This window comes from Cariama cristata, unplaced genomic scaffold (assembly GCF_000690535.1).
Source record: "Cariama cristata isolate BGI_N322 unplaced genomic scaffold, ASM69053v1 scaffold12793, whole genome shotgun sequence".
Taxonomy (NCBI): Eukaryota; Metazoa; Chordata; class Aves; order Cariamiformes; family Cariamidae; genus Cariama; species Cariama cristata.
The window spans coordinates 77,540-105,447 of record NW_009607902.1 but is presented as its reverse complement, the minus strand read 5'-3'; the positions used below and the strand labels follow the sequence as shown (position 1 = coordinate 105,447).

At 37.3% G+C, this 27,908-nt stretch overlaps 1 protein-coding gene across 1 annotated transcript in view; it reads left to right on the top strand.

Annotated features, from left to right (window-relative positions):
* The first annotated feature begins 5,526 nt into the window (after nt 1-5,526).
* The window catches only part of SPATA6 (spermatogenesis associated 6), a 34,477-nt gene continuing 12,095 nt past the window's right edge, over nt 5,527-27,908 (top strand). Inside the window, exons 1-9 of the mRNA XM_009696926.1 lie at nt 5,527-5,685; nt 7,223-7,271; nt 8,151-8,192; nt 9,548-9,672; nt 14,136-14,216; nt 16,856-17,134; nt 18,751-18,838; nt 20,572-20,612; nt 22,360-22,535. Of these exons, the coding sequence (XP_009695228.1) occupies nt 5,527-5,685; nt 7,223-7,271; nt 8,151-8,192; nt 9,548-9,672; nt 14,136-14,216; nt 16,856-17,134; nt 18,751-18,838; nt 20,572-20,612; nt 22,360-22,535 (1,040 nt within the window). The remainder of the gene's footprint in view (nt 5,686-7,222; nt 7,272-8,150; nt 8,193-9,547; nt 9,673-14,135; nt 14,217-16,855; nt 17,135-18,750; nt 18,839-20,571; nt 20,613-22,359; nt 22,536-27,908) is intronic.

Below are 27,908 nucleotides of genomic sequence, written 5' to 3'. Positions count from 1 at the left end.
CGCCCCGCTCTCCTGGGGTGAGGGTTCTTCTGGGAGGCTGGTCTGGGCCCTGTTGCCGAGCTGGGGGCCGCCCTTCCTCTAGAAATCCAGCTCAGGTCTGGCTCCGTGGCAATTTCTGCACCTTCTGTGTGTTTATCCTCCAGCAGCCGGTCCCTGTGCCTCCCTGTTGGTGTTAGCAGCAGCCGCACTCCTTCACAGTTCTCACTTTCGGGTGGAAAAGGTCTTTTTTTAAGAGACGCTGATTCTTGGGAATCTGTACGGTGTGAGGAAAGCACTCTTGAGAACAGAGAGCAAAAGAAATCCCAGGAAACAGCAGCTTATACATGGCATACGCACCCCTGTGAGCGATGAGGTCCCCGTGAGGGGCGGGATGTGGCACTGGGCAGCTCGGAAGTACTTGGGTGTTACATGGGGTGGAGGTGAGCTCAATAGATGTCAAAGTGGAAAGTTTTTACATTAATCATGTTACGACCGTTCTTTGTGCACTTTGCAAAGTTTTCTGCTTATATACAAGGTGGGAGTAAAGAAAGAGTCTGTATCATTCTCCTGATAACTTTTAAGAAGCAGTCGAGGTAGATAGTGCTCTGTTACTCTGGAGTTGTTAGCTTCATACGCCCTGGTCGCTATAATCCAGAGGTTAGGCGTCCTCACGGGGCAAGTCCTGCCAGAGTACTTGCTGCTGAAAGCAAAACCCGAGGTACCAACCAAAAAATACAAGTGCAGATCCAGAAAGTATATACTGGGAAACAGACCTGGTATTCCTGAATACTTAGCCACTTTTGTTCCCAAACTTGTGTGAATGTTCTAAAATAGAGCTGTGAATTTCTACACGTAGATTGTGAGGGTATCACCCTAATGGTGTTACTGTGCTGTCTCAACAGCCAGTGTTTGTTTTCATAGCGCAAAGGCCTGCCTGGTTCCTGGAAAGGAGCAAGTGTTCTTTCCTTTTCTGTTCCGAGTGCTGTGAGCTATTCATGTGCCAGGAGAGAGTACAGGGAAGGGGTTCCCCCAGGGTCAGATTTCTTCAGTTGTAGGGTGTTTGTTATTCACTCTCCTCTCAAGGCTACAAATAATAGTGGAAAGGGATAGAAGAGGAAATCTGCAACACAGATCTGAGTGCCCCTTTCAGCACATATGGGTTGTTCAGTTATATCCCTGCTACGCCATACAATTTCTCTCAGATAACCCTTTTAATAAGTGTATTTAGTGTGGTTTTGAACCACTTCTTTTGCCTTTTTTTTCCCCACTGGAGCCTACTTTAGCATTTCATTCCTGTGATGGTTTGAAAACTTTTCAGCGTAAATTTCCTTCTGGCTAGTTGATGCTCTACTCTTACACAAATGTCAACATTGTCCTTTCACTTCACTAGTTTTTTTCCTTCCTTGCTCACTTGATGTATTTTTTGGGCAGCAGTTCTGTCATTTCACAGTTGATCTTTGTCAGCTAAAGAGACCTAGTTCTTTTGGTAGTATTTTGTGTGATACTCTCACCAGTCTTCTGATCATCTTAGGCATGGGTGCTACTCTTCCACTGAATTTGCATTGATCAGGAGCAGAATTTAATTCAGTATTCCAGATGGAGTCTCACTGTTGCCTTAGGTAATGTCAGGGAAAAAATGTCCAACATTCATCCTATATGTCTTAATATTAGTCTCTTCACAGCTGCACTGCAGTTATGCTGTCATTTATTAACATAGTCATCATCTTCCCCTCAGCCAGCATTGAAGGTTAGCCCCGCCAGTGAAAGCGAAAACTGTTAATACACAGTAGGCGCATCTCATCTCTATTACTGTGGTCCCGCAGACAGGTTTTTCTATATCTTTTTGTTGACCTCTGATTATTTCTGAATTTTAATTGGAAAAATTTCATGAGAACACTCTGACTTCTTCTGTCAAGGTCATTAAAAATATTAAAAGGTATGGATCCCAGGATATGTAGAGGAACAATTTTAATAGTAACCCTCAGCTTAATGCCCCGCAGATTTGCACGTTATTGATGCTGTCCTTTGGCCAGTTTTCTACCACCTTAGAACTTTCATACTAACTCACATTTTCTGCATCTTAGGTAATAATTTCTCATGTGGCACCGTATGATACCCTTTGTACAGAAAGTAGGCTTTCAAGAAAATGTCAGGCTTTGCTTGATTGATCTATTTTTATGAAACACACACTGCTGGGCTTTTTTCTCATCATGTTTTCCTCCATATCTTTATTCTTTACTTTTGCATATTTAAATATTCTGATTGATGGGGTTATAATTTTTCAGATCTCTTTTTCTGTGTCACATGGGCCTTGCATTTGTTATTTTTCAGCAGATGGTACTATCCTTGTTTTCAAAACATGGGTTTTAGTTATGTATAGATCCAGCAAGAGAAATCACATTCTTTCAGAACCTGGGCTGAATATGATTCAGCTTCCCTGTGGCTCATTGGCCCAGGCCTAGTGCATATTGGGTAACTCCTGTTGCTGTCATTTCAGTCTTTAAGGTTTTTTTGCTCCTGTTTTAAGTATCATTAAAACCAAGGCAAAATATTCAGTTGTGTTTGGGACATAGATTTGTTAGTTTTCACATCTTGGTTGATTTATACTAAGTCCGCTTGTTTTCTCCTTGTTTGCTTTATTTGTGACTAAAATCTTGTCCAAATTTCTGATTCCTTTTCCTCTTCTTTTACAATGCTCTGCGTATTTCTCAACCCTCTTTGAAACCTATCCACGTGTGTCGGAAGTTCTGTCCTCTTTGTTTTACCCTTGCTTTAGGATACAGATGGGTTTTGCTCCCTTGGACTTAATGACATTCCAAGGTCTTTTCCAACCTGAGTCCACCAGCTCTTTGGTTTATCTCACTGCTAGTTTTCTTCATTTCTGAAAGGCTGCTCTTCTAAAATGGAAAACCTTAGTTAAAGAACTTATTTGGTTTATCCTACCATTAATTGAAATTGAATAATTTATGATTACTCAGACTCAGGTTTCATTGTTGTTTGTGTTTTTGAGACTAATTTTGGTATCTACCTCTGTTGCTGGCATTTAGATTGTTCATGTAGCAACAGAATGAAATTCACGTTATTATTCATGTCATTGCTACATGGAGAATTCACAAACGTGGCAGTAACGGTAGGTAAAGCTTTAAGCACTAAGATGAATTAAAATCATTGTGGATTACTGCCAGGTAAGGAGACTAAAATGGCATTTCTTCACATTGAGAAGATTATTTTTGCAACTCTTAAGTCCGAAATGCTGTTCTATCTGGAAGCTTGCACTCAACAGAAGATAATACTGTCCATTGCCCTTCATAGGGGACTCTTCTTGTTTTGATGGTAAAGGGCAATTAAAGGGATTTTTCAAGGCCTGCCTTTGTCATTGGTTACATATGCAGCTACAGCTTTAGGACTGCATCTAACAAACAAATGCCATAGAGGATTGTAGGTCAGTAGAATTCTGTTCCATTCCATGAGATGAATTCAGTGATTTCTTTATGACTATTTGTGATGTCCAAACAATAGGGCTTGTACATGTTTTCCATCCTGCTGGGAACCGCAGCAGAAAAGTCCGGGGTAACACTGTCCTAGCTATTTATCATAGTCCTCCTGGTTGGTTGTAAGATCAGTTAATTGCAGCATTGGTGTCCCTCTTCCTTACCTGATCCATAGATAATAGTATTACAGTTTTTTAAATGGTCCCTCATTGTGCCTCTACAGTTTACAGTCAGATAAGAGCTTCAGTCTGTCTCCTAAGTGTTACGCAGCTCCATGCGTCGCATATTACAAAATAGATTTCATGAACTGCAGATACACGTGTCAGTCATTTTTGGAGCTGGTTTAATGTTACATGAACACATAGATTTGGTGTGCCAGCCCAGGCAATGAATTGTGCAGTTTATCTCAAGGGTAGTAAAAGCACAAGTTTCCATGTGTGCTATCTTGCCCCACATGCTGATTTGTAAGAATTTATTTTCTTTTACAGGATAGCCAGAATAAATGGCTACTGTTTGCAGTTTTGCCCTCTCTGATGTCTTCAAACTTCTCACTTTTAATCTCCGTAAACTGGCAAATATTAGTTGCCTTGTCTCAGCTGAAAGACACGAAACCCCAGCGAAAAATGATTGTAAATGCTACAAAAATGTCAAGAAGAAGCGAGAACTAAGCTAATATGACTTGTAGTATGTAGTTTGGGGGATCTTGCCTTGTATGAATGAAGCCTGTCACTGGCTCACTCCTATTCACACTTACAACTGCATGAGTGTCATACAAGCTGTTTAACACTTGACAGTCTGTTTCAATTAGGGTATCTATTATTCTTGCACTTTTCTTACAGATTTGAAACCCTCATCTACATGGAGAGGAAACCGTTTTTTTTTCCCTCCTTGGATATTTATGAGTAGAAGCACTATTTTTTTGGCTATAATAATCTATCACACATTGGTTTCTGTCACTTGTTTCACCTGAGGCTGTTTTTCTGCTGTTTATATAGTTTTCTTTTAAATCCAGTTAGGATTTCTCAAGTAAAACACTCATTTGGGAGTAGGAGACTGTAACCAAAGCACTGATTTTAATTCCTGTCACTCTCTTCCTTTGTCTTTCTACCTGGCAATTGAAAGTCTGAACACTTTCTCCAGCAACCTTATGTTGGAAGAGACAACCTTGTATTTATTATACGGCAATAAAAAAGTGAGCAGTAGAACTGAAGTGAAAGGTGTCAATTCTCTGACTGGTTAACAGAATAAAACCACGTGGCTTGGAAAAAATAACAAATAGTTTTGCAGTGAGTTGTGTACATCCTTGCACTAAAAACACCAGTAAGAACATCTGATGTTCATCAGAGCTTTAAAAACATACCAACTTCTCTTACTTAAGGAATAAGAATTGTCCAGAAAAAGTTGAGAGATTAGTGGCAGTATCTGGCAGCCTAATGAGGAGCCTTCCCAGCCTTGAATATGCTCCAAGGTGGCCAAACTTCTCAAGTAAAACTTTGTATGCCATGTGTCTCAGAGTAATGGAACAACAGTTGCTTTTTCTTATTTACATATTAGAAGGCAAAGTTAATATTTGCAAATAAACTTGCCCTTTCTGTGGCTAGACAGAGTATGGATATCTAAGCATGTACCTTTACCAGTTTCATTCTCTCTGTAGCTAGGCCAAACCTTGGACAGGTTTTTGTCTCTTACCATCACATAAACTTCATTCTGTGTGACTTCTCATATAGAACCTGATGTGACCCTTGATGTTTAACTCTTACACAGTGAGTACATGCCCTTAAATATATTAACCTGGGACTGGGATACTAGGTTTCAGTTTTGGTTGAAGACAATGGAGTATGTTTACTTATAGTAAGAAGAATTTTGTCCTGGCTATTTTAAAATGGTGACTATTTTTCCTCGTCAGTCTGTACAAACAGAATTGCTTTAGAAAAGAAATTTTTTCATTCTTGTCGGTTGTAATCTGACTCTCGGAAATCAACCATTTCAGCCTTGACCATTTCGTTTTTATCTTGAAAATAGCTGTTACTTCTATAACTAAAGTTCAGTTTGTTTAATGAATGTGTTACTCTTACAGATAACTTGCCCTGGAGTGCTGCTGAAAGACAAAGAGGAACTTTATCTCAGTGTCTCTGTACTTGGGCAGTACAAAAGAACTCAATGCGTCCCTGCAGCATTTCCACTTTTCTTTCAAGAAAAACTAGTATTTGAAAAGGTAAGATAATGTCAAGAGCTAATACAAGCCAAATAAAACCCATCCCAAACTCCACAAAGACGCACTGCAAAACCCCTGAGCACAAGTAATCACACTAAGGATGGTATAGTGTTTTAACTCCTGCTTCTCTTCAGCACAGAGAACGTGTGTGCCTGTGTTATCCACACAGTGACTCAAGAGTTATATGTACTGAAGATTATAATGTATGATGAGACTTTTTAGGTGTTTGTTTATTCTTTTGTGAACTCTCCTTTTTCAGTGTCTTTTTTCCTGGCTTGGAAGGAACTGAATGTTGTTGTTCTAAAAATTATGGCAAGATGAAGAACAAAGACTATATGATATAGGAGAGTCAACTTAATTTAGTAGAAAGATAGAATAGCTGCTCAAGCCTTTTTGGTGACATCTTTCTCCCTTTGAGATACTTCTTTCATGGTTTGTCACCAGAATTCCCAGGTTGGTATTCTGGCCTTACAATTTATGATGGTTTATCACATATTCTGAGTCCCTACTAGCTTCATTATTAGTACCACAGGGATAATGAAACACAGTATCTTACAGATATGATCTGGCTTCTTGACTACATATGAATAATAATACTTTGCCCTTTCTAGTTCTTTTCCTTTTAGCATCCCCCAGCACTTTGAAAATCAGACTGAGTAAATATCAATGATGCTGTGGTGATGTGGGTAAGATACAAACAGTGATAATTTCACCAGCTATCGAAGAGTAAAAAAGATCGTAGTTCTTTAAAGACAAACATACCACAAACTGCTTACAGGAAATGTGCTGCGACTGTTTTCAGTGTAATTTAGGGGAACTCCAAGACACCAGGATCTATCTCCTTACAAAAGAGATAAACACGAAAGCTGAGAATAATATCTATCTTCTTATAAATAGCTATTGATTAGGTCTAGATAATTGTGGAGCACCAGTACTTGGTGGTTTTTAGTGTTTGGTACCTTAAACAGCAAAGTGATCTACACTGCTCTACTGAGACTTTTGTATAGAATTAGGGGGAAGCCTATTACCTGCTGAATATCCAGTGCAACATCCTCCTCTATTCCTTGCCATCTATTCACATGGGATTCAGGTTGAAAAAAACCCTCAACAGTAGTACTCTGTACATGAATAGTCACTGCCATGAAAATGAAGCTTAAAGCATTACTAATATATTAAAGAACATAGTCTTAGCCTATCAGATTTCTAGTACATTCAACAATTTATTTTTCTCTCTTGAAATTTTCTCAGACAATACTTATCTCTACATGTTCAACTCTTCACAATACTTCCTAATTTAAATATGGAGAGTACCCCTGAATGGCTAGGAAGCATACAAGAACTCCTAGCTTTCAATGACTCTGATCATGTGCCAAATGATAATTTCAATTTCCCTTCTTTTTCCAGTGGAGACAGGACTCTTGGTCACCATCTTGGCAAAGAATATTGATTTTTTTTTATTATTTTTTTTTTTTCCCCCAGAGGTCCATCTGATGACTTTGACTGTGCCATTATTATTATTTATTCATTTCTTTTCCAGGCATTTGCTGATATAGTTGATCCTGGAGACCTTGTCGACTTACTGGAACGTAGGTTCTGCTTTTTATGCATACTATGTTGTATGCATTAATGTCATGCATGTGTGGGTTCTAAAGGCTTTTTGGAAGTTTAAAGTATGTGATAATTATGAGGAGCCTGTTCTCTGAAAAGCTAGTGGGTAACCAATGTAGTATAACATGTACTAAATAAGTAGCACCCTAGCAGTTTTGGGTTTTCAGAATAGATGATTCGTTGTCAGTGCAGGCAGAAGGTTTTTTGCTGGTTTTGGTTACTAGTAACTTACCCAAAATACTGTTATCTAACAAAATGCATCTAGAAATGTATGCTACATGCTTTAGAACAGGAAAGGGGTAAAAAGTCATAATTAGTGGAAAATACAGCTAGTTATCCAGATAGGTAATGGATTGCTTTATCTGATCATTTATTTGATTCATTTTCAAATAATATAAGCATAAACCTTCCATTTTTGTAAAATTACTCTTTTCATTTTTAAAGAAAATTATATGTCTTGCCACATGTGGAGCATAATGAATTGTAGTGAGACAACACTGACTTTGAACTCAAATTCCAGGAATATGCTCCCTCATACTGAGAGTTATCTGAAAAAGTGGCAAAGATTGCATCATCTTCTTTAAAAGAAGGACAAACTTGGCAGTAGATAGAACTTAGCAAGTTCTAAGTCAAATTTAGAGTTGCCATTTGTATGCTGCTAATGCTATTGTGTTCATCTGTGGCATTTATGCAAGCTGTTCTTAATTTTCTCTCATTGTTGGTGTAGTGGAAATAGTGCAGCTATGTAGAGTGCTATGAAGCTTAAATCAGTGAGCCGTTTTTCTTGATTTTTGACTGTGACAATTACTTTCCATTTTAGTTTTTTTAACTCATGAAAAAACTTTTTTCCTTTCTAGTTGACACTGCAGTACTTGAACTAATACAGCTCGTTCCTCCAGGTATTGTATCAATCGCTTCATAAATTTTGCAGCTTAGTAGGTGCATTTCCACGAGGATGTTGCCCATTACAGCACAATCACTTTTTCCAACTCACAAACAACATAGAAAGCTCTTCAACAAATAGTCCTCTGAATATAAAATGTTAATAGATCAAGAGGATCTCATTCTTGAAAGAGAATAATAACTGAATATTGAAATGTACCATACTCAGACTTAGGAAAGTGATAATATTTTAAAAATGGAAAATAAACTGAAATCATCTAGTGCACGCTTATTAACTGCATCACAATTCACTTGCAAAGTGGCTGTCTGTGAAATTTCAGAGTGCATAATCTTGTTCTCAGAATGACACTTTTTTTCCTTCCATTTTAACAGTGACCATTGGGAAAACTCTTATCCTCACTGTAAGCATTACAGGTCTCTTGGGATATGTGAAGATAATAAATAGCGATTTGTCATACTTCTGTTATTGGTTTGTGTGATTATAAAAATTTATTTTAATGAAATTCAAGTGTTCCCATGAATAATGTAAATCTGCATTTTATTGGAAATAAAGTCAAGTTTTAAAGAGGACTCGTTTGGAAACTGTGGTATTAAAAGCACTCTCTGTCACTTGTCCTTAGTACTTTCAAGGAAACAATTGCTTCCTTTGGGTGACTCACCAGACTGTTTATTTGAAGAAATATACTGAATGTGGATTTTCATTGTGGAAGGGTAAAAGATCTTGCATAACGAATTTAATTTCAGAGGTCAGAGATAGGTGTGATACAGCCCAACATAAGCTGACAAGATGACTGCAATAGCACAATTTACTTTTTTTTTTATAATATACATTCAAGGTTTTCCCCTAAAGAAATTTTTTTTTTTTTTTAAACTTGGGAAACCAGGATGGTCAGAAAATCTTCAAATAATGACTTTGATGTTGCTTGCGTTTCTTTCTTACTACTGTTACTACTACTATTGCTATTCCGTAATATGGAATGATACAATTTTTGATAAGGGATTGGCTGCCATTAAAAAAATACTTGTTTCTTCTGTGGCATGGAAGGGAAAGAAAGAGGAAAACTACTGAAGAATTGCCTGGAGAAAACTTCTCATATGTTTCTTGTAGAACAGTTAACACAATCTTCTTTAATTTTTTTACAATATCAGTAAAACATACTTTCAGTAGATTCTGCACATTTCTGCTGCTGATTTAACTTGAGCTTATTTCCTAGTGTGATACAAGTTTTAGAGTCACGCTGTTAATTTGTAAAGAACAAAATTTATCTTAGTTTCAATATGATCTTGTGTGTGGTGTCTGTACTATATAGCTTTGTGTATTTTCCAATTAAGGTATATATTTTCTTTTTAGTAGGAAAAATTCTAGCTACGTATGAAGAAAATACAAGAGATTTCCTGTTCCCTGACCCTAAGCTTACCCGTGGCCACCATGGTTTAGATCGTGAGATTTTAATGAAGAGGTCTTCTTCTTTTACAGTGAGTGAATATCTGTGGATTGTATTTATGATACAGTGTGTTTCACTGAAGAAACCCCTTGAACTATTTCAAATGAAAAGTGATTACTTGTGGCAGATTTTGCCGTTTCAGGTGTTGAATGTACAAATCCACAGTTGAACTTTGGTGAAGGTAGAATCGTTTTTCAAAATGCTTCGAGAAATTATTTAATGTGGAAAAAGTTAGTTTCAAATTGGTTTGCAGAGTGGCACCATGACATGTCTTCCATTCAATTTAATCTGCGTTGAAGTTGGTAGTTGAAGGGGTGCAAGAGAAGAGGGAGAAGTCCTATCAACTTCACGGTTCTCAACAGATAAACCATGTAACCTTCCTCCTCAGTCTCTCTTTGTAGCATTTTCTTTCAGACCATTTTTGGTACTGTTTAGGACCATGACAGTCAGTACAAATTTATAGTGCTATGCTGTCTGACCTGTGGGCCTCCCTGAGGTGCAAGATCACCACTAAAATAGTAAGTAACTGAAATTTAGCTTAGTGCTGTGTGACTGTTTTTCAGTTCCAAAGCCTGTTTCTTAAGGTCTGTTCAGACCGTTCATGCTCATTTAGTAACTTGCCTTTTCTACAGTTTCGAAAAAGCTATGATAAACAACTAATTGGCAAAGAATTAATGTTAATTTTCTGGAGATAAGAGCTCAAGCACACAGTAAATGAAAATTCATCTCACACTGCCCTTTCATAGAGTTTGACTGGTCAATGTTAAGTGTCAGTGGAATAACTCAGGAAGGCACTTTGAAGATGATGGTGATGATGTGGGAGATATATTTTGGGGTTTGTTTTGTCTGCCTTATTTTGGTTAAGTTTTACTAGTGGATTGGCAGGATATTTGAATTGGGACGATAGGGACTCAGTTGTCCTGTCTGTTGTGGTTGGATTAAAAACACATGGCAGGAGGGAAATGCTGATTAAAGGTCATTTGTATCTTTGGTAGAATCTTTCCCCTGCAAAGGCAACCTGGAAATTGCCCAGTCACTTGCAATTAGAACCGCTAATTTGGTGTCTAATGCTGTGTTACATTTGAATGAATTAAAGCTGTGATTTTTGCGATACAAAAATGTATGGTTCTGCAGCACCTTAAACTGTCCCTGCAAAAATAGCCATTGTTTTTTTGGCCATAGCATCTGTTTGATATGGCTTATCCTATGCATGTTGGTGGTGGCTCAAGAGAGGGAGTGGGACTGTGCTACTTTCGTATTACCTATAGAATAGGTACTTTCCTGGTGTTGAGAGAGACTAGATAGGGAGGTAGTAGTAAATTGAGGTGGTGTTAGCAAAATAGTTTCAGATTTTTTTGTAAATGCAATATAATGAATCTTTGTTGAAGCAGAGCCACTAGAGACATTTGAGGTGTTTTGTTGGACTGAGTTCTTTAATAGAAAAATTATGTATTTTCTAATGAAGAGAAGGTGCTGTAGTTTGTGAGCTGTGAGAAGATGTGATCAGAGTCATTTGGATGTGTAGCTGAATGATGACACTGTTGTAGCTTTAAAAAGTTGACTGATTTAAGAAAGAAAGGTACTTACATGTCCTTGGAAGCAGTGTAAACGAAGTCCCTCTCTGCCCTGGAACAAGGACTGGAGAAGCATCTGTTGCTCCATTCCATCTCCATTGCAGAAAGACCAGTTTAAGAAAGGATTTTGGCATACAGACCCTGTTTTCAGGAATAATGAAGAAGCTGCGTTTGATGGAATTGGAGGGAGGCTCCCAAAAAGAACTTGTGGTTCCCCTCCTTGCTTGCCAAATCAGATAGCTGTGAGAGGATTTCTACCTCCAGTAGAAATGCAGTCGCAAATGCCTCCATCTTCTAGTGTTCTCTGAGTTTTCCTGGCAAGTATCTCCTGCTATCTCTGTCAGCACCAAGCGCTGAATGTGTATGCTAAGCAAAAGGGAAAGTGTTAAACAAGGTTGTGAGAACCATCACATTATTCCTATGCTAGTCAAGCCATGTTCTTCCCATGTGAAAAGTTATTTATAGCTAGCTGAGATGTTGAGTATTTTTTGACTGACAACTGTGCTTCACTGGCACTTTGATTCCCAATAAATTTGTCTTTTATTTAAAAAAAATAAAGGTAGCAACAGCAAGGTTATGGTTGTGGAGTTCAGATAGGCAGTGACAAGCAGTGTCTGATTAACACTGCTAATCTGCCAGTTGGAGAGAATCCCAAGTTGAGAGGATCAGAACTCCTCCAGAAATCTGGCACTTGGCTGATAATGTCTCTGGCTAAATGTCTTATGAGGCTTACAAGCACAATACACATGCAAGACGTGCCTCGAGTTATCTCTCTTGGTCCAGTGTTGCCCAGCTGAGGCTTTTGCTGGCTTTTCTGTATTTCTCTGCAACCCTTGCCTTTCAGAATATGTTTAAGCCTTGAATGGTGGTGACTTACAGACGTTCTTATCTCTGTTCCCCACCCTCACGCAGTATTTGCCATGTTACTTAAAACAGTTTCTTTTTAGTTATGCTATCTTTCATGAGCATACCAATACAAGACCTTCTGTTACATTTGTATATACTTTTATAAGCTATAGGCTTGTACTCCTGTGTCTTACAGTCAAAAGCACATATTAGGCTTGTTTTCTAACTTGTGTTCTTCTAAATATGAAGCACCTTTACAGTTTTTCTATGATCAAATTAATATTATGTCCATATCACTTCTGTTTAATGACTGGTACAGGTGGACTGACAAGCCTGCTCAGGGCTGCAGGCACCACTAAGCCCAAGGCAGAGGAATAGAATCCAAAAGCTTTCTGGCTAGACTTTCATTTACAGATATGTTTAGGGCTATACGTAATACTATAATATTCTTCAGCAGTCCCTAGTTTGGGAGCTGCAGAAAACAGAAGTCCTCCTCTGATTGCTTTTGTCCTGTAAGTTACTTTTGACATATCCATGCCTATGTATGCGAGTGTCATCCCGTATTCCCTTTCTACAAACCATCTCTCTGAAGAAACCATGGTTTTGAATGATTTTTTTATTATTATTATTATTATTTTTTTTTTTTTAGCTATGAGCATTTAACAATTCTGTAATCATTCCCAGTCTCTGTAAAAGCAGTGGGTGCTCTGTTGTTGCTTTTTATAGAAGACTTACTAATTCTGATGTGTCCTTTTTTAAATTGTTCATAGCACTTGACAATTCATTAATAATAAAATGAGTTGATTAAAGACAGTTAGCTTTCCATAATCTAATCTGGGTCCAGATCATATTCCCTTATGGGAAATCAGTGTGATCTACCAGGCAGGTGGTAGAGAATAGTTTAGTTCAGCAGTAGACTTCACTCATGAAGTTTCTGCTAATTCTTAAAAATGTGGGGCAGAGTAACAAACAGACCAGCTCCTCCTTGTTTGTCAGTGATTTTGTGTGTTCATGTGCCCAAATGACCATGCCCACAGATGCCTTGGGGCAGCAAACTTTGTCCGTGTCAAAAGAAGAAAGGATAGAAAGTTCTAGGGACACTTGATTCTCTCTTTGCTTCTGCAGAGCTGTATAAGGCACACGTAGATGATTCCCACTTGTTTATAGTGTATGTGGCCTTTAGTTCTTTTATGCCTTTTTTTAATGTTGCTGTTTTGGGAAATAACACTTGTGTGTCATAATCTCTGCCATTTACACTCAGTAAATTTTGTATACGTTTGCCAATTCTAGCTAAATTTGACGGGAAATAGAGCTTTAGAGGTATTATGTTTCTAGATATGGCTGTAGTAAAAGAAGATGAGTTGAACAGAAACTGTTAGCTGCATAAAGACAGAGGGACCTGCTGGCCATTAGTACATGGGTGCTGGTTGACCAGGAGGCCCAGTTGGACCCCACTGATTCTAAATTGGTCAAAGTAGGGCTACCTCTGCCAGCCACATGTTGAAGAGGGAATTGAGAGGAAGTGGAACATGGTTATGGAACATGGTAGACAATCCACACAAATCAGACTTTGCTCTAATGGTTACAGAATAAGGGATGTTCTTAATCATGCTGTTAGAAAGGAATAGTTTTTTGCAGTGTAATTGACTAATTTTTAAAATGTTTTTACAAAAAAGATTGCACAATTGAGACTATTTATAAGTAAATTTCCAAAGTTAGCGGTAATGAAACTTCTAGAGTATGACTGGAATTTTTATTGATGCTATATAACATGGCATGAAAAATCTTTAAAAGTGCTTTTGACAAAGAAATGTATTGAAATAAAAGTCAGACCTTAATTGTTGTATGAAAGCAATATAATAATCTGTAATTGAATTGTCAGAAATGCAAATGTTAACATCTTGACATTTACCATTGCTGTTCTGTCTTTTCTAATTATCTTTATTAAAGGCTGAAATTAACAAAGGAAATGGCTGAAAATTAGGAATGGTTTGTTACATTAGGTGACATTTACTTCTTTGATACCCTTTATCTTGAGTTGGAGCTTGATGTTCAATTATTGTCTCTTTTCTAGGGAATTGCACCAAAATTGAGATTTTCTACAAGCTCCCTTATTACAGAAAGTCTGTTAAGCTCAGGAAGGAGTCACATACAGGTTAGCATAATTTAATTGTTTGCAGTTTAATTTCTAGATTTAATATTGATGGCCTTGGTTCCAATTTTTACATCTGCTGCTCACTTCAAACTTTTCTCATTCTTTTGTTGTGGTTAAAGCAGTTATCATGGGTGCTTGACATCTTGATTAAATTTTTAATCAAGTGTGAATAAAGAGTGGGTTTGGTGCAAGACAGTAAATGCTGAGAGTTCCTTGAATCTGAAACAATTATCAGCTGCTATGTTCTATGATCAGCTGAAGTGTCAATCCCTGGTGTATTTGTAGGTGGGAAGATGCCTTCTCACCATTTCTTACTGACACTTAAAATTCAGGACAATGAAAGCTAGGTGAAGTCAGAGAAGGTACATTATCAAAACCAAAGCAATTAATTTAATTGTTTTCTGTAACAATATCGTAACAGTAATGGAAATGAAGATTTTTGTTGAAAAGACTGTCACTGATATCAATCTGGAAATGCTGCTTGTGCAACAAGCAAAGTTAAAGTAGCTGAAGAGACTGGGGGGGGGGAAACCCACTCTGATGTGTTTGTTCATTTGGTAGCACTCGTCTCATGGATTGGAATTTTGGTTGGGTTTCTTGCCTCAGGCTGTCATGTAAAGTTACTCTTACGTCCTCCTTTTTTTGCTTTATTATTAACAAAAATGGTGCAACATCATTAAAATGGAATGGTTGTCAGGAAGGCTTGCGTGCAAAGAGGGTTAGGTGACTTTGACCAGTTTGTGGCATTGCTAGTTAGTTCACTGAGAATTTTCTTCTAAATTTAGCAAACAAAATGTATTGAGACACTTAGATAAAGAATTAAAAAAAAAAATCAATGAAAACTGTTATTGTCAGAAGACTAAATTCACTGAAGGTGACTACAGTAAGGGCAGTTTGATTTAAAATTTAAAATCTCCTTAGAAGTGTTTAATATGTTATGAATGGCGTATCAAATTTGCATGTGTTGCAGTGAAGGTCTTGTTTCATGACTGGTGTAAGCCAGAAGCACAGCCTGCTTCTGGTGAAATTGGAATTAATCATAGAGAATTAGGTCTGGTTTTGTTTGGGCCAGTTCCATACTCCGGCTCACTACCAGCTGCACAAGTGGTAGTACAGGCGTGAGAAAGACAGTGGTGTGAATAGTCCGTGTGATGCCAGATTCAAACTGTGTTGATGCAAAACAAATGTACAACCTCAGCCTCATTCATTGTTGGGTGTAGAGGGAAAGGCTTGAAGGCAAGCTGGACATTTTATTTCTGGGTTCCTCTGAACTGAAATAGTGCATACAACATTCAGATTTAAGACTAAGGTCAACTTCCTCAAGCTTGGAAAAGAATTTCTAACAGGAAGAAAAGTCTTGCTATACCATTATTTTTTATCTTTTATAACCTGTGAATTTAGGCCAAAATTGACCACAAAACTGAATTATCCATACTGCAGTATTCAAAGTTAAAACATGCTGCTAAGTAGCCTGATGAGAGTTGTGTAATCTAGAGTGCCTTGACCTGTAAAGCTTGAATGCTCATTTGGTGCCAGGAATTACAAAGGAATGATAATGTATTTCAAACAAAACTTCAGTGTTGGAAAGTGTTTCTCAGAATTTGAAATCGGTCACTGAAGAAGTTAATAGTTACTTGGAAGGGGCGTCAGTCCTGATTCCTAGGTAGGCTTTGCTGGTGACCAGAAAAACTACAACAGTACCACCCCAATCCTATGGTGTGGGAAGGGAGTTGATGAGATTGGTTGTTCCTCCACTTTCCTTTGTTCTGCTGTATGTTGGTATTTTAAAAGCAGCATCAACTCAGAGATAGACTTCTAAGGCAATATTTGATAATGGTGGGATTTTTAGAAATTCTAGCTACAAAATCCATATCATGGATGTCAAGTCCCAGTTATACAAATAAACAGCTGCTCTACCTCTTCTTTTGCAAAAGTATTCACATGATTTGAGAGGATCTTTGGAAGATGGTCTTTAAAGTTGGGTGTTTTGGGTTTTTTTGAGGGGGGAAGGGTGTGTGTTGTTTTTTTTTTTTTTCTACTAGACATAGCTTTTTGATTATAACTCTTTAAAGAACTAGTAAATCCACCATAATTCAAGAAAATATGAATTTCAGAGAATGTAATTACACTTCTTGTGAAGCTTTAGGCAACTCTGAATGGATGTAATTTAGACTATTAAATAGGTTTCTATTTTAATTTATGTATTCTATTTTAAAGGGTAAGAATTTTAAAAGGTTTAAAAAAAGTTTAAACAGATGAAAAAAATGCTTCAAATCTGTGTATGTCCAATCCAGGTATAGTTTATGTTAAATGAACTTGTAACAAAATTCAATTTAATTCTTTACAGTCTCTGTATACTAATTGTGTGAGAAAGCTAATTGGGTAAGTATCAGACACTTAACCTTAACATCAACATCTAACATGTAGTAATGTGTGTTTTAACCTCCTTCTGGTTTCAGAGAAAATGGAAAATACATTGTTGTTTTTTTTCATTGCTGTTTGATTATAGTTTTGTGAGAGGAACTTCAGTTGACATGGCGTCTATTTCTGTTAAAATTATTAGTTCCCCATTTGTGTTATTTTCAGTGATCTTTGTTCTGCATCCTGTCAAACCAGATAATTTCTCTTTTTCACTTTAGGGTGATTTGAATTGGGTACATCACTCAACCCCAAATGGAAAATTACAAAAAAAGTTACCAAAGAAAAATACTGTTCCACCTGAGAAAAACAGGCACAGCTTAGCAACAAAGAACTACGAACAGCCTACAATAGCTTCTAAATCACGTTCTCCATCTCCATACACGAAAAGAAGGATGTGCGAGCTGTCAGAAGAAGCCAGGCAACGACTGGCCCATTTAAACCTTGGTCCCTATGAATTCAGAAGAGGAACCGATAAACCTCCGTTTGTAGTTAGACGGGTTTGTATTCCCTCCAAAGTGCTTCCAGCTTAAGCTCAGATCAAATATTGTTCTTTTGCTAAATACTGCTCCAACAACTCATTCAACTCTTAGTTTAGATGAATAATTTTTCTTTCCTTAAGTCTGTCACATAGTGATTTAAATGTAAAATTAACTAAAATAAAATTCCTTTTATCCGCGTTAGTAACAGACAAAGATCAAATTCTTTCATGAATATCTTGGTTAAATTCTCTGCGGTCCCATTTCTTTTCTTCCAGCACACTAGACAGGATAATAGGTGTATAAATTCAGCTTGGAAGTAATTGATATTAGTATTAAAAATTCCTGAATAAGACTTTAAAGAAAGATTTTTTTGTCACATTATGAACACTTACACTTCCTCTCTTTCAACTTTTTTTATGTTGGCATCCTATGATCTTTGAAACACTTCCTTTGCTCAGAGCTACATCTCTAACAGTTTGACTTAGAGTTCATAACCAACCCGACTTTAGCACCCGCATAAGGACTTTTTGCTAACCGTACGTGAAAAATTGTTCTGAAATTAGGTACCGATTTAAAAAAAACTGCTTAAGTGCTTCAATATGAAGGGACCAGATTTCCCAGTCTCTCGGAGGATTTTTTTTTTCCCTTTATTTTTCTTATGATTGCAACAATCCTTTATTTTTTGAAAACCACTTTGAATGTGTAGGGGCAGAAATGGGATGGTTCTGATTCTGTGCTATGTCATTATGCTTTATCTACAATTCTGGACACTTGTCACAGCCATTGAAATATTTTAGTGTGTAATTAGTTTGCTTCTCACTTTATTTAATTTTTTCTAGTTTATGTACAAATGAATTAACAATATCTTGTCAAATTTTAGAATTCTTTTCCGAGTTTTATTCTACATATAGGTACCTTTTAGAAACTCAGGTTAGCTTTAATAAGCCATTAGTCATTTATCAACCTTCTGTTTATCTCTCAGATATTTTTCTTTTAACTCCTTTAAATCAATTCTTCTATTTTTTTGATCTATAGTTGAAATTCACAGTATAATTATAGCATCTTTAAACATTAATTATTAATTGATATTACTATGTTTGTACAAAAAAGGATGAAGCTTGTCTCTTAATGTACCATATCCTGACTGTCATGGCCTTTCTAGATTGAGAATGGTCCTTTTAGGGCATCTTTACCGCTGAGGACTCTTTTGGCCTGGAGATTTTGTGTTACATGAAGATTAAAATTAGATTATGTTAAATGTAACTTTTTAAATTAGGAATAGATTGAGATCTCTTTTGGTGAGAGATATTTATATCTCATAAATATGAGATACCAAGAATTGTTTAAAAAGTCTGCAGACGTTCTAGATGAAGGACAAACTATCTGCTTTTTTTTCTTTTAACAATATGATATTCAGAGTTTTCTAGACCGTTCTAGCACTGTTTTTATTTATGCACAGTAATGCTAATAATACACATAATATAAGCAAAGTGTTGTGAAAATAGTTTTGAATAGTATTTAAATAAGAATAAAATATTTCAGAAAGGACTAGATGTGATCTTATGAACAAAACCAGAAAAAAATCAGAATTGATACATCTGATACTGAGCATTTTAACAGTATTTTTGCTTCAGGTTGAACAACCAAGTCCTGGTATTAAACTCCATACCTGGTGTCCTATGCGAGAAAGTGCAGCAGAAGCCTGGACCAAGGTAGACCATGGTCAGTATTTTCTACTATATATCTCATTAATGCTTTTGTTTTCTGCAGTAGTTTAGTGAGGTTATTTTATTTGGGGGTTTTTGATCTGCTTTTTTATTCATTATAAAAAAAGTCTTTCTGTAATGGAGAAAAAGCCGTTCTTTCTTCCGAGGAGTAGGAAGAATACTGAATCAGCTACTGCTGCAAAAGTTGATTTTGATTAGTTCTTTACCTCGTGAAACTTGGAACATAGTTCTACATGATGGGAAAGTAGGAGTAGAAAATACCAAAACCTAGGCAAGTGCTCTGTTTCACTCCACTTGTTTTGATGAGTTGGATAGTGGAACAAGTCGGCACCACAGTCTGTGGGTGTGTTGAGCAGGCTTGCAATATTGATCATCTTGAAGTTCAAGGGCTCTGTTCCTTCAAAAATGAATAAAGTTTATTTCAGCAGTATTTGTCAGTAGTGGATCAGTCACTTACCATTATTAATGAACATCCAGGATGTGCTCCAATACCATGCTTCGGCATTCATTGGTATCAGTAAGTGAGGGTTTAATAGAAGGTGTGGGATCAGAAATTTAAGGACATACCCTAAAACTTGATTTTATTGCATGTGTCTGGCAATATGAGGATTTTAATGAGTCTCACTGTATTTGTTTGTTATGTGTGCTCGGCTTCATTTTTATTGTGCCTCCTCACTAATTATAAGTTGTTATAGAGCAAATCATTATGAACTTGTTATTTTACATTTGTCCTTTGTAGTAGCACTGGATGCAGGATGTTAAAGGTTTCACGTTTCCTTTGAGGTCCTACTTACCAATCTGTAGTAGCTGGATAATGTAACAAAGCTATCATCATCTGATACCATTGCATACTTACGAAATGAGTTGGTGCTTTCTGGTCAGTGGTTAGGAGACCAAAATCTACCTCGCTATTAATATCCAGAGGATTCACTGGTCACCTGCCTGTGTCTGGAGGCTTAAACTGTAATTTCTGAAAAAAACAGATTCCCAGGATTAGAGATCTTAATACTGACAGTACAGTTTAGTCCTATTCTGCTTTCGTGCAGGTAGCTAACGGAGAGGTGTCTTTACATTGCTGTACATCATAGAAGTAGCTCCTTGGGCTTGGGTCACAGTGTGAGGGTTGTGCAGGACAGACTGATATAACTGATCAAGAAGGCAGACATAATTTAATGTCAGTCCCTCAGGGATAAGGTGCATAATGGGATTGGTGAAACATCCTAACCCGATACAGACCTAATAGTTTCCCCACGTATGTTTGCATGGGCTTCGTACTTGTGTTTGTGGGTCAGTGGTGAAGGAAGGAATGAAGAAATGAAAGGAGGAGGGAGAGGTGGTCATAGGGAAGCTTGTTCAGAGAAGATTAGTAAGGTAGGGTAATGTAAATGAGAATTTTTGGGAATGGTAGAGCTTGATTTTTATATTGTTTTAGGCAATTAATAGCTTAACAAAATGTGTTTATGCAGAAGACTGTGCATTCACTGATTCATTATTATAAACTTTGTATTCCATTAAATGTGAAGTCATTGTTTTCAGCTAAAGAAAGTGATTTCTTGAAATATTCTGAGGAGACTGTTTAGAATTTCATAATGTATAATAATAATAATAAATTGCTTTAGTACTTTTTGGGAGGAGATGTAAGCTATTTTGAAAAAGTTTTCATAAAATTTAGGACATTTGGATTTTCTTTTGAATTTCTTCTGGGATGCACCTTTTCTCTTTCTCCAGATCCTTCTCTTCTCGGCAGCTACAGACCCAAGAAAGCTGAAGTGAGTATTCTGAAGTGGTATTATTTACACGTTGGTTTTTGGGAATCTCTGAGTGAGAAGGATTGTCTTGCATAGATATTTTTGAAACTTTATCTACTGTAGTATCAAAAGCAAGAAAAGAGACACTTTAAATCTGGTCTAACCCAGTTCAGGCCTGCTGACAGACTATTTACAGATGAAAAAATAGGTACAGAACTTGCTTCTCCTTGGCATTAAGGCTTGTGACAAGACTGTAGGAGAGCCTTTAAAGGCAGTTTGCATTTGCCTTCCCAGTCATTCTGAGAGCACACTTCATTCTGGAATTATATGGAAAGGTAGCACTGGTACAACTGGCAAGCCACTGTTCTGTTATTTCACATCCTTCCTTTTTCAGATTTTAGCTGCTTTGTGTATTAAATGGATCTGAAGATTAATGTCAGGGTTCCTTTGTTTTTTGGTGTTTTTTTATTCTTTCCATCCTCACATAGTTGGTTTTGCCTCTGTTCCTGAAGTACTGTAGAAATTGTGGGATTAGGCATTTAATTATGTATGCCCTCTTAGATTTGCTAATGACTAGGAAATCTGATGATAACAGGGAGGAGGAAAGAAGGGGAATTACAAGGATAAACCTTGATATATGTTAAGCGCACTTTTGTCAGATTCTAAACTTTTATTACCAAGGATTGCAGTTTTGTGTACCATGTGAGTCTAATGCATTGTGCCACATCTGAATTGTTCCATGGCTGTAAATGAGAAACTGTAAAGAAAATAGAGAGTTTCTACTAAAATATGCTAAATATGTTGGTTTTGGTTTTGGTTTGTTGTTTTGTTTTTTGGGGTTTTTTTTAAAATGCTGGCTGTTTTAAGGTTGTGTTGTCTCCCTCATCCCTCTGACACACCACTCTCGCAATAGGAAAATAGATTTTAGGAGCAGTCATTGGAGAATGCAGATAGCTGAGCTACAGGTTAATTCATCATGTTCTTGATGCCACTAATCACTTGTGATTCTCACAAAATCAGGGCTGAAGAGAATGTATCTTTTTCTTGCCAGAAATATAATACAGCTTTGTTTAAGAGGAGCTGTTTCTCAAAGCTGAGGAAAAAAATCCTGCAGGCTGGAAAGAGCTAATGAATAACATGATTATTGTTGGTCTGGTTTTGTTGTGGGTTTTGGGTTTTTTTCCTCACCTTTGGGAAACAGCTCCTGTAAAAGTCCCCATGCCAGGTAAAAGGTAGTAACCCATGGAGACATCTTACTGGTGTGTTTCAGGTAAGAGGAACTATGAAAGGAGTAAGTAGTATAGTGAAGAGTGAGTAGAAAATGAGTAGATGAGCCTCTGTTTTCCCTTGATGAACAGCAAATCCTGAGGGGGAAGGGGGGGAAAGTCTAAGAACGAGGAGTCCCAGACTGAGAAGTCTAAGGTTTGTGTTGTTTAGACTCTCAAGCATCATTCTGAATCTCTGAGATTCCTGGCAAGGGTAAGCCTTTAAACTGTGCAGTCAGAAAAGGTGATAAAGGGGCTGTTACAGTAGACTTTGTCATAAGATGGTGTGTTAGATACCAACAGAACCCTCTGACACTTGTTGATTTAATTTAGACCAGAGCTCTTTGTATGAAATGAGGGTCCTTGTTCTTTCCCCAGCAGGCAGATAATTCCTGCATATATGTGCAATCTTTAACCTTTTGGTTTGAAAAATAAAAACATGAAAACCGTACATCTTAATATTCATAATAAATTTTAGCAAGGTTTGGTGGGGTTTTTTACAGGCAAAATCTACTCATGGAAAAGACTTTGACAGTTCTGATGTTTGCAATGAGGATGTGATCTCAGATCCACCCAACAGACAGTCCCATTCTGCTGGTTCATTATCGCATTCAGCACCTCCAGCATTTCAGAAGCATTCTCTAAGTTCTGTGCTAAATCGATCTTCTCTAAGGGAAAGGTAATGACTTGGTTTTGTTTGTGAAATTATGGAATTATTAACATGAGCAGATGATAACAGTACTTGCATGACTATAGTTTGCATGTTTGGAGGTGTGCAGGCTGGAGAGACTGAAAAATCTGTCCCCAACAACTCTGTTGTCATTTGACTTTTCCTCAGGTGCTGTGTTTGCCATCACTTCTCTGCTTAATGAGTACAATCCTAATAATACGGCAATGAAAAGGATCTTTGACATCTCTGTTGCTAACCTTCTCTGAAACAATGAAGCCCCACATTTCAGACTGCCAATGTCCATCTAAAACAGAGAATACTTGTGTAAATAAATAATCACTGTTTCAGAGGTGGTTAGAATCTCAGGAATGCAAATATAGATACATGTCAAGTAGGCTTTACAAAGAGGTACTTGGAAATCTTTTTTCCTTCTGACTAGTGTTTGTAAGCACATACTTGTGGCTATGCTGTAGTCAGATGTCTGACTAACGCGCGTAACATGCTTGGGCTAGCTTTAATCTAGCCAGTGTATTGTTTTCCAATCTTTCTGCTTTATTGACATCCTAAGATTTTATTTTATTTGAGTTGAAGTGTGGGCCTCTGTGGCAATTGTGTGTATATTAATTGCTATATTTAAATTAGTTTTCATAGTAGTCTCCACTGACCCCAATGGGATTGGGGTGGAGACAGTTTCTAATATCCCTTAGTTCAGTGGATTTCAATCCCTGGGTTAATATTTTGGGGAAGCCTCACAGCTTCAGTGTCTCACACGTGTGGGATGGAAGAAATGTCAAAAAGCAATAGATGTTTTTTAAGCTTAAGTCCTCCAGCCCTTCAAGAAGAGTATTCCTTACCTCCTGCTGAGTAGAATGTGTATTTGGTGCACAATGCTTCTACTGTACAGTTTAGTAAGTTACTAGATGGCTTTCTGGGAGCTGAAAAACTATATACAAAACTGGGCCTGAATAAACAAATACATAAAATAGTTGGGAGAAGCTGAGGATCAAACTAATGTCCTGTCCTAAATGCTGAAGTGTTTACTGAGGCCGTACTTGAAGATGTACTTTGGCTAGTTCACGTTCGTTCTAGGCTGTTTTGTCCTTGTTACCATTGGTACTTCAGTTAGTGCTCTCAGGGTGCATTTTGTAGCCTACACACAGCCTAATGTTTGGGTTTTTGTTTTTTCAAAATAGAAAAATTGTCTCAGTTTTTTTCTTTAAAAAGAAAAATGACAGATGGCAGGTGAGGATTGAATTTTTAATACTCACAAAGATCAAGTTGGTGTTTAACATCTTCCTCTGCTTGAAAACTTGCTTGTTTGTTGTTCTGTGTAATAGTATTTCTTGAGAACTGTCATACAGAGATTAGGATGTATCTGGGGTTTGGAGGAAGTTTCTTTGTCATCTTGTCTACTTCCCTACTCTCTTCTGACAGTGTTTATGCATTAGTTACCCGTGTCTGGGGAAGAGATACTGTAATGGTGACTTTTTTATCCTTTTTTCAGCTGGACTCCTTTCGGGGAGGAGGGGTTAAATTTTATAATGCATTATATTTAAAGCTGATGGGGTCCTTTATATTGATAGCAGGAAAGACTTGTATGTTGTGAGCTGCTGCTACATGCATAGTAATTTAGTCATCTGCCAGTTAATCGTGAACTTGTCTGAACATTCCTGCTTTTTCTCTTTGAGCCCCTCTCCAGAATAGACTTGTGATCTTGTGAAATTACATTTTTTCTTCTTATTAGTACAAATGTTCTTGGCTCTTTAGAGGTGTAACATCTCTTTATGTTAAAGATGTAAGCATTTACTTTTGTCATCAGAAAAAGTTCAAAACGAGAAGGTGAAGGACATAGGCTAAAAAATTTGATCACTGTTTCATGCTGCTGAGATAACAATGGTTTTAGCTGACAGTATACTGAGAGTTATACTTGGAATGACAAACATGGATCAGAGGTCAGCGTTTGGAAATGCATGCTGCTGTTCAGATCATAGAATTACAGAGAAAATCAGTACTACTGAAAGTGTATCAATATTAGTGTATTTGCAGGAATATAGAGTCTTACCTCACAGTACTTGGTGTTTATGTCCTCAATTTTATTTTGAATTACAAAGACAAAGAGCTTAGCATATCCAGGCTATTTTTCTTAATGGTAGTCAAGCCACAGTCAATATGAAACTTACCTCCCCACCTCGATCTTTAGTTCCCATTTTTCCCTTTTTTTAAAAAAAAAATAGCATGGAGTGAATGTCTGCTTTCTTGGGAGTACTTCCCAGAGCCCTGCTGAGTACTTGTTAAGCCACTGCAATACTTTTCAGTGATACAGAAATTGGGGTCTTACATAACATCCTCTGAGCCCTTTTGTATCCCTTCTAGTACTTTCCAGTCTCTTTCTGTGAGCCTGCTAGAGAGACCACAAATCAATCCTCTCCCCTTTTCCGCTGGGTTTGAGACAGAAGCAGAAATGTAAGTAGATTTACTGTTGAACAAGGCAGCAAAGTTTTGAATATTTATTTTTCATACTTTTTATTTTACATTTTTCATTATTTAGGTCACCTAAGGAAAGCATTTGCTGGTGTTGCAAGCTGATGCTCAGCAAAGTGATGTGGTTGTACAATGCCACTTATGTTTTGATTCTAGCTCCTGTGCAGACCAATGGTACATACACACTCTTTAGTTCCTGCCCATGATGTTTGACCAGCAGCATGTCAATGCAGTTGACTTGGCCCCACAGTCTGGTTGGTTGTGCATAGATAAGTATCCTTACTGCATAGATAAGTATCCTGTATGCTTTGTGAAAGAGCATTAGCACTATATTTTCTCAATGGTGCTCCAGGAAAGCAAAATTCAAGTCCAGTTCTTGCTTTCATGGTGCATATACATCCTGATGCACTCCTAGAAGGTGGTGTTTTTTTGGGGGGCTTACAAGCCAAGCCTTCTCTGCAGCACTGAAACCTGCAGCAAAAAGTACATTTTGGAAAGAAAAGGGGAAATAGTGAGATGGATTCTGTAAGGTAATGACAGAAGTCCTCTGAATGGAGCTATGTGCTGACACGAAATCCTTTTCTCAAGAGGCTACAGCAATCATAGGAGTATTTGACCATTTCTGTTATGTTGAGAGGCAAAGCTGCTTCTCATGCATTTGGGATCAAAGGATTCTTTCTCCTACTCTGGAAATAGTAGGCTTTTGCTTTTGTTTCCAGAGTGAAGTGCAGCTTGATGTCTTTTTTTTGTGTGTGTTCTCCTGGTTATACTGCTGATATGTGATCTTAACTACTACAACATTTAACAAAAACCTAAGTTGTTTGAAGTAAGACAGAAGTTAACTGTCTGGATCAGATGCCCTTCTGTAATACTCCCCTATTGTTTTACTACCATCTTTTTATATTATCTTTTTCCAAGTATTAGGGAAATACCAACATGAAGTTAAATACTACTAATGATATAATGATAGATACTAATAGTTAAATGTAAATGAAAGACTAGTTCCTACATTAAATCCTTGAAAATTCCAGTTATCAGAAGCTTTAGCTTCGGTGATCTTGAAATGTGTGACCCCAGGATCTTGGGTACTAGTCTTGTTGCATAGCAAAATCCAGACACAGGTAGTTCACTTAATATTTGAGAGAGTGGTGTGCATCCTAAGACAGGATTTACTTCTGTGAGAGTGTATGTTTAAGTTCTGAGAACTTTCTACTACAAAATGGAACACTGAAAGTTTTAGCAGACTTTTTAGAAAAACAGCTTGCTCTAGGCAGAGGCTTCAACTAGGTTTCCTGTCTATTTCTAGCCGTTTAAAACTAGTTTTCTTATTTTTTGGAATTTAGTTTGGTAATAAGATTGTACTTGAATCTTTTGGGTTTATCAGTCTCACCTCTTGGGGAAGTTTACTTATTTTGCATTCTTAAATTTAACTTCTGGAATCAGGAATTAAAGATCAGTTATTTCGTACTATATTCAGCAAAACTGAGCAGTACCTAAGCCTTGTTTCATATTTTTGACTGACATCTGTACTATTTGTCATCTTCATTAGTTGATTTTGCTGCAGCAGTAAGTAAATTTGAAATTGTTTGCTGTCAAAGCTGGTTTGTGTATAAATTAATAAGTTCAGAGAAGATAGAAGATAATGGAAAAGCTTTCGAAGAGAATTAGGAGGTGCAGCCCATTTATGACATACTAGTGATTTAGTACCAGAATGACTTCAACCTTTTTGGGGCAACAGCTCGGATAGAGTATTGGCCTTCCTTGAAATCCAGGAAGCTGTCTGCCACTTAGTTTTCACTTTTCACATGAGGATGATGTATCTTGCCACAGTTTTAAGAGCTAGATATGAAACTTAGGAGGGAAAAGAAAGCATTTATTAATTTAAAAACTCAGCACTGAATGTATCTCTAGTGCTTCAAGGCCTAACTGTAAACAACTCTTTTGCAAGTAAGAGAAACTATATAGAAAGGATGAGAAATTTTTACTTTTTTTTTCATCTCTTACTGAAGAGGGAGAGCAAATGGGTACACAGCTAAGCTGTCAGCTTCTGCTTCCAAATATTAGGCTTCTGTGCTTTGATTCAAGGCCTTGTCTGTTTGTAATTGTTTCTGCTTCATTGTAGTAGCCTGGCATTGTGAAAGCAGTCTACTTCCTCCACTTCAAATATTGTGAGAACGTAAGGATTTTTATGTTGGTATATTTTTATTACTATTCAGGAACTGGTATGTACCAATATAGACTCTAAAACACTTTTGCCCTGCGTCTACACTCGCCATCAGTCATTTTAAGAAAACGCAAAAGAAAACTGCGTCCTTTACTAAGTAGACCAGTAAAACTCGTAAGTGTAGCCCAGCCTTTCTATTGTGCCTCCATACAGACCAGTATACACTGAGAACAAGTTCATTGTATTGAATTACCACTTCATGTCCTCTTAAATAAGAATAAAACAACTTCTCCACTTACTGTGAATATTGCATAAATGCCTACTTGGGTATAAAATCTGTGAGATTTTTTTCCTATTTCAGAGTTAAATATATTTGGTTTTCTTGAGAATCTTTCTTGTTCCATGTGTAAGTTCTTGCAGATTGTGTTTTTCTCACGTTATACTTAGCTTTAAGTGTTCTTTCTCCACCTTCCTCCGAATTACAGTAGCGTTCTCTCCAATTGTGAATCGCGTACTACAGGACCTCATTGATTTCTGTCCTCTGATAGTTTGTCCTTGTATGTGGTTTTGCTCAGCATGAAGTCTGTGTCTTTGAAGCTGATGAATTCTTCGTGGAGGCCACATGCACGAGTTGTTCACAAGGCTGGGAGGTGTGATGGTGGGGGAAGGGGTCACGATAGGCATTGCAAATATTCTGCAGTAGGCTTTTGCCTTAATTCTACTAATATGAAATGTAT